Here is a 7697-nt window from a genome sequence, read left to right as displayed (position 1 = left end):
CTGTTCAGCGTAGTTAGCTTCATATGTTTTGCTTTCTTTAGTGTTGTTAGAACCCTGTACTATTTTAATATAGCCTTCCAGTGTCCTCAAATGTTTTCCTTTTAAAGTTCTCACGTCTGTGGTCAAAAATCTCACCCAGGATGCCCAGCCATGGCTGCTGAGAGCCTCATGAGCCCCCACACAAAGATTCCATTCCCACATGACCCTGATCCAAACCAAATACTGTAATAAAACAAATCACTTGGCTGACCATAACAAAAGTATCCACATGTCCATCTGTCTGTCCACTTGTGACAGGCATACCTCATCAGAAAATAAAGCTAGGAGTCTCAAAATGAAACGACTGGGAGTTCCAGGGCCAAAAATGAAAGGAGTCAGAATATCATGGCCTAGGTTATCTCCAGATCCCCCATGCTATTTGAAAGGGAAGATAAATTCTAATCTCTGTTCCTCATTTATTACACCTAAGGAAATTAATATTCTATTATCATGCATGTAAAAGGTGAGGGAGGGGAGCATCCTTGTACTACTTTGATAGATTATGGGGATATATCTCCCCTGTCGTCATCCTCCAAGTAAACTTCACAGGAAGACTGAGCTCTTTACTGTGCCCTGCCTGCTGCACACCCTAAGTGGCTGAATTCAGAACTGCTTTAGAATTTTTTTAAAAAGAACACCTTTTGTAAATACAGCATGATACCAGCTTCAGGGGCCCTCCGGCTGAGTTGGCCCCCCGGATTTTGTTTCCCCTAGTCACTCCTGTTGACAGCCCTGGACTCGACTGCTCATTTCAGTTCAGTTTGCTTTATTACGGTCCATGACCAAATACACAGCACAATGCAGGCCAACAACAACCACAGAAAAATTGTAAAAATCAAGATGGACCTAAATAGGTAAAGCGTAAGATATTTAAAAAATAAATGTGAAAATAAAACATAGGACATTAGTATGAATAATGAGATATGACAAATAATACAGTAGTGGTCAAACATCTTCTAGCTTAATAAATATAGTACATATAATAAAAAAATTAAAGATTATACAGCTGCAGAAAAATATTAACTAGAGTGCACTGGTTAAAATTACCATTACCTTGGCATTGACTTGTAAGAACCATAGAATGCAATTTGATTACATGGGAACAAAATTTGGCAACTTTATGCATGGTCTCTGTATTTATATCAATTTCAATAGCATTTGTGGTGGTATGCAAAGTACTCAGGCATTTAAGAAAAGGTAAAATACAAGCTTGAAAATATTTTAAAAAACCCAGTCTGAAGACCCCTTCTTTACATAACCCTCACGAATTCTCCTAGCTGCTGCCATAAATTTGGCACAATTGAATTGTGAATTGGGGGTTAAAATCTGATAACAGCATATTTCTGATTTTGAAATCAGAAAACCCGAGACATCCCTCCAACAAAGAATAAATGTATCTGGCGCGTATGCCTAGGTATAGGCCACACCCAAACAAAACATGGTCAATCGTTTCCACTTTATCTGCACCACAAGGACAAACCCGCTCAGCCATAGGCACCTTTTTGAAGCGGCCCTCAACGATGCTGAAGGAAAGATATTGCAACGGGCCATAGAAAATGCCCTTCTGTGGGATGGTATTGTTAGAGTTGAGAGATAGGGGGCTGGAGCTAACACATATCTCCTTTGAGGGGGAGCTAGATAATCTGAGACCTTGGCAATATCATTCTGTCTCTCAATGTCTTGTCGTCTCTGTTGGACTATGGCCCTGACTTGATCCAGGGCCATTATCTGGAGAGATTCAGGTGGAAAGCCAAGTGTAGACAATTTCTGGTGGATGGCTCTAACTTAAGAAGAACAATATCTATCCTTTAAAATCAACGATGTGATATTCGTGGGGCAATGGCTGAGATTAAGCCAAGCGGTGATTGAAAGTAGGCTCTCCCTAGCCTCTATCCTTAGCAAGCCAGTTTCCAAGCGTAGTACTGCATTGGAAACGCAGGTTGGAAAGTGGAAAATGGCTCTCAAAAATTTGGACTGAATTTTCTCAAGGGTATCAAAACTTGATAAGGATGGACCCAACATAGTTCCATAAGTGAGTTGGGGTATTGTTTTGGCCAAGTAGAGTTTTAATGCAACTGGTATAAAATGCCTCCCTTTCGTGAGAAGAAACCTAATGGTGGCCTGGGTCGATTTACGACCAGAATTGGCAGCATATTCGTGGGGAGCTTTCTTTGACCCTGAGGACTGAATCATGACCCCCAAATATTTTTAAATTGTTACCTGTTGTAAACTATGGCCATTTATACTCCATCTCCTTAGCCTGGGTTTTGGGCCAAAAGCCATTACTTTTGTTTTCTGATAATTAATCTCTAAGAGGTTATGATCACAATATGACTGCTCATTTCATGCATAGATCAGAAATTCCTGGCTGTGCTACAGACAACTGCCTAAGTGTGAGTGAAACAGTATTCACACATACATGCACATAGCTCCATATGAGCCTCAACCCACAATTAGAACAAGGAAGGGCATACGTTGAGGGGGGGGGGCAAGGCCATAATTACCGCTGGGGCACTATGGGCAGTGCCACTTTTTGATTGTGGGGTGCCCCACCCCAATCTCCCCTTTCATATTGCCGGTGCACAGGCACTGCCTTTAGCTGCTCAACCACAGCAGAGGTCCTTCCAGCCAGCAAGAGGAAGAAGGGAGAGTGCTTTCTTTCCTTTTTTGCTATTTGCTTCACCTCTTCTGTCACACTCAGTAATCTGAGTCTGCTTGCGGAGAGAGCGGGATACCAATCTAAAGTAAGTAAATAAATAAAATCCCAGGACTGCCTCCTCCCATGCCTGGGGGCTGTTCAGTGCCTTGTACTTGTGCCCATCTGCTTTTGGTCATGGAGGAAAACAAACGCAACGGCAGCAGCCACAGCAACCACCTGGGGCCATCAGATAATGTGGACAGCTAGTAGGCAACTTTTTGGTGTCTCCTTTTGGAGCAGTTGTTGCTGGGGCTTGCTAGGCTCTTCTTGGAGCCAGCTGGCTGCCAGGTCAGTGCATGGATGCGCCATGGTCACCACAACACAGAAGCACTGCAGAATGTACACAAGGCTGGCTGGCTCTCAAGGAAGAGCAGAGATGCTTTCTGAGGAGGGCCAGGCCGGCCCATAACCAGTGGGAGGAGGGGCCCTCAAAGCCCAGTGCTCAAAGTAATTTAGTTTAAATTAATTTAATTTAATTTAATTAGCACCCCTGTTGCCCCTTGGTGCTCCCTCCCCCCAAAAATCCTGATTATGGCCCTGGGTGGGGGTTACCAAAGTAATGAGAGTAAAAAGAGAGGACTGGGAGGAAAAGAAGCTGTCTCACGTACACAAAGATTCCTCCTCCACCTCTGAGGCAGACAGTGGAGGGGGAAGGGGGTGGGGATAATTTTTACATCAGCTTCATAATTTCAGAGAAGTTTGATTCACTTATTTGATTAGACACTATAAGACAGGAATGTCAAACATGCGGCCCAGGGGCTAAATCAGGCCCCCCCAAAGGGCTAAGATGGAATCCTGAAGTGACATCTAGCCATCTTGATATATATATACTGTACTGTAGCACCTTTAATTTGTAGTGGTTTTAATTAATTAATTTATCTAAATGTGTTTTAATTGTATTTTATTGTATAACTGTATTGATTATAATCATGGTACACTCCATGTCTTGTGAACCGCCCTGAGCCTGCCTCGGCGGGGAGGGCGGGATATAAATAAAAGTTTATTATTATTATTATTATTATTATTATTATTATTATTATTATTATTATTATTATTATTATTATTATTATTATTATTATTATTATTACTAATATAAGGCCCCCTAGCAACTGGCTGTCATCTGCTTCCTTCTTCCTCTCTCTTGCTTCCTTCTGCCTTACAGCTTGCTTTGCCAGGCTTGCTCCATTGCACAGGAGCTACAGAGAAAAAAACCCACTATTTTCTCCATTGGCTGAGGCTCCTCCCTTGGGGAGGAAGGGGAAGGGAGGCTGAGCTTGCTTTGCCAGGCTCTCTCAATCACACAGCAGAGCTACTGAGCCAAGACTCTCTTCTTTCTATTGGCTGAGGAGCCTCTCTCCTGGTCCTCTGAGGAGGACGGGAAAGAGCCAGAACTTCCTTTGCCTAGTTCCCTGGATCCCACCTTTAAGACCAAGTGCTAATGCTTTAAGCATGTTTTAAGGGGTTTTTTTTTAAATTCTTTAATTGTGCCTGTCTGTGTCCTTTATAAAGTTTATATCTCTGCTACCTAATCTTAAATAGGTACACAGATGGCCCGGCCCAGCATAGCCCGACCTGACAAGGTCTCATTTATCTGACCCTCTTAACAAATGAGTTCGACATCCCTGCTATAAGACATCTCAAATTGTGTTTTAAAGATGTCGTATGACCTCTCATATTCTGGAGCTAAAAATTATAATTCCATACCTATTCCCATGCACCCCCCCCCCAAAAAAAAAGCACGGGGACTTGGAAAGAATGGTGTGACTTGTCACTCATGATGTCCAAATATGTGCCAGTGGCAATCATGCCTGCAGTCAGTGCATATACCATTTCCAACAGTACTATGCAAGGAAAGAATTGTGTCAGTTATTGTATTTTGAGGAACTACAGTATACCCACCACAGAGGTCCTCCTTTGGGAAATATGTCTGCATCCTGACATCTGAGTCAAAGTCGTACGCTGATTGCACTAAAACTGATGATTGGGTGAAATGTAGAAATGCTTCAAGACGTAGTTTGTGTCAGGCGATGGAATCTCAAGGCAGTATTCATTGAAACAATGTAATACTTTATTGGAAACTCATAGCTGGTTACAGAAGTTGAGACTAATGCCTGGCATAAGGCAGTTACTATTCTTAAAGATTCTACATCAAAGAGTTTCTAAACAAAGTCCCCATTCCCATAACATCAAGGGGTGAAGGTGCAAACTTTCACACAAGGGCTTCAGCTTATCTTCTTGCCCTGGGAAGATGCCTGGCGGCCGTGTTATCTTCCAAGGGTTGCATTCTTTTGTTCTTTGGTAACATCAACAAAGTTCACACATCACTCGCTGTTTCTTTTGACATGCCCATTAACTACAGTATAACAAAGAGGTTTGGGTTAGCAGAAGGAGTCCATATGGTTATTATTCTACCTTTGTAATATTTTAGAATTACAGAGCCTGACAGTTTGAACAAATTGATGACCCTTTTGAGTTAACTGACCTTTGTCACGGGCATTAGAAGGCAGTTTGACTTCTCTTACAAACTAGTTCCTCTCTGGAATTTTTTGAAGATGAATAATACTACTAATATTACTGTAAAGGTTTTCTCAGATGTAACATGCTACTGCAGTTTTTTAGTGCTATGGAGGCTCCAGGCACAGTAAGCAACATTTACTCAGGTGTTGGGGCACAGTTCCCCTTAGTTCTGGTTACTGGTATACTTTTGAAAAGTGGTTCTCCAAAGAGAAACCTTGAACTCCTTTCAACTCAATTTTTGCCGTGGGATCTGTAACCCTGCATTTTAATTAGCGGGTGGTTTGATTGTAGTTATAAAGGCAAAATTGTTTAAAACAACATTTGGTTCCACTGCCCAGCAGTCTAGTTTGCTTTATTATATGGGCTTGCATGCAAAACATTACTTAGCTCTTCTACTGAGCCAAGAAAATATCACACTAAGTATTCTTGATAATGCAAAACAGTGATCTACCTTGTATGCAGAAATCCATGCATTTGAATGAGCCACCATTGAAACTTTCAAAGGCTGACCTTGAAAATAGTATGTGTGCATACAAATAAAATAAATAGGGTGTTTGTAACAAGCTGCTTCTACTGCTCGATCCCAAAGGCTTAGTACATAACTGTCCCTAATGTTATAGAACAATAAAAAATTTCTTCAAAGCTCTGAGACTGCTTTAGCAAGCACACCAGAGGCAGTTCTATGCCCTGATTACATCAGTGCTATATATAACTGTTGTCTGAGATGACAATTAATCCCAATGGATTTCACAACAGCTTATTCTGTTGTTTAGGGTTTTTTTTTTAAAAAAAGTTTTAAAATCTCTTTCACTGTATAACGCATCTAACAAAGGAATAAATCCCAGAAGGCTTTGAAAAATAATTATAAGGCTGAACATCACATGCTGTGGCAAAGAGAATTTATGCAAAGATCAGTCAGTTGATCAGCCATTCATGCAAACTACATGTAAGCATATAGCACAGTAATTTATTATTGCGGAAATTAACATATCACTTTGTGCTAAGATGGACGAATAAGAAAATAATAGCAAGTAGAACTGATGGCATGTGATGAATGATTTTTTGAAAACTACTTACTCACATATTGTTCTTTTATCCAGCATCTCAATATTATGAGTATTAACTGCGGCTACAACAAATATACAAAAGACTAAAATTATTATTTTCTTAACAACATAAAACAGAACTCTTAAACCATAATGTAATATGTTCAAAACAACAGAAAGATATGAATAATCCCACTAAAACCCATTTAACTAAACAAGTGTTAAAATGTTGACTTGGATTCATCATCAAAGCATTTCTTTAGGGGGAAGGATTTACACTCATGGGACATGACGTTCTCACTTCCCCCACCTGTTGCAGTCCAAAAACGCTTTCCAAATGCTGGGGTCATTTTGGGAGGGAGATGGGGATGAAACATGAGCTCATCAGGCTTCGCACTTCAAAGGTGGAAATTCTTTTGTCTATGAAAACATTTCAGTGGATCCAAGCAAAATGCTTGGGCACACACACATGCAACCAAACATAAAGGCTTTGCTGAAAGGAAAAGTTCTTAGCATGCCTTTTCAAGTGCAGCAGAAAGAGATGGGACAGAGAGGAAGGTACTGTGCTGATAGAATGGACTGTGTACCACTTCAAACTATGATGAAAGATGCTACTTTGAGTATTAAAGCCACATAAAAACTCCCTACACATAAAGCAGAAGTATATCAGGTAGAAATTGGCCTTTTTGCTAGTTGTGTTGGTTTGCTATTTAATGTGGGTTGAATTTTTTTAAAAAATGTTTTTTTCCTTCTTATGCGTAGCTCCCAGCTAGGGCTACCAGGCCCCCTGCTATAGACATCCTGCTCACAGTTCCCAACCACAGTTACCCCTTTGTATTGCAGTGGGAGAGGAAAATGTGGGGGGAATTGCTGTTATCCCAATTGCATGATGCCACTTCTGAGATCCTCTCTGAGATTCCACTGAAACTCTAGTTCTGGTGGAATCCTCAAATGTCACCCTGATGCAATAATGCTACTTCCGAACTTGTGCCAGAGCTGATGTTATGCTGTAGGAGTGACAGTAATTTGTATTTCCCGTCCCCATAATCTTCCCTCCAATTGTCAGCACTTTCATGAAGTTGACACATTACCATTTTTATTTTCAACCCTCTCTTAATAATTTCATTTTTAACCATTTTTATTTACAGAAGAACATCTGTGTGACATAGGCGAATTTCTTTGCCACGATCATGTGACCTGCGTGTCTCAGAACTGGCTCTGTGATGGAGAACCTGATTGTCCAGATGATTCAGATGAATCTGTAGATACCTGTAAGTAAAAAAAGTTGGTTTCTGAATTGGAACTGTAATATTTCTGATGGTTAAGTTCAGTTTTAAAAGGTGGGTTCTGATTCTTTTAAAAATTGTCCCCATGTGAGTTTTCATGGTATACCAGGT

At 40.7% G+C, this 7697-nt stretch overlaps 1 protein-coding gene across 1 annotated transcript in view; it reads left to right on the top strand.

Annotated features, from left to right (window-relative positions):
- The first annotated feature begins 6898 nt into the window (after positions 1 to 6898).
- The window catches only part of LRP1B (LDL receptor related protein 1B), a 1229602-nt gene continuing 1228803 nt past the window's right edge, over positions 6899 to 7697 (top strand). The window contains exons 1-2 of the mRNA XM_060257450.1: positions 6899 to 6920; positions 7449 to 7571. Coding sequence (XP_060113433.1) covers positions 6899 to 6920; positions 7449 to 7571 — 145 coding nt within the window. The remainder of the gene's footprint in view (positions 6921 to 7448; positions 7572 to 7697) is intronic.

The sequence above is a fragment of the Heteronotia binoei genome, chromosome 16, assembly GCF_032191835.1.
Source record: "Heteronotia binoei isolate CCM8104 ecotype False Entrance Well chromosome 16, APGP_CSIRO_Hbin_v1, whole genome shotgun sequence".
Classification (NCBI taxonomy): domain Eukaryota; kingdom Metazoa; phylum Chordata; class Lepidosauria; order Squamata; family Gekkonidae; genus Heteronotia; species Heteronotia binoei.
Note: the sequence above shows the minus strand (reverse complement) of the source record. Positions and strands in the feature narration are given on the sequence as shown.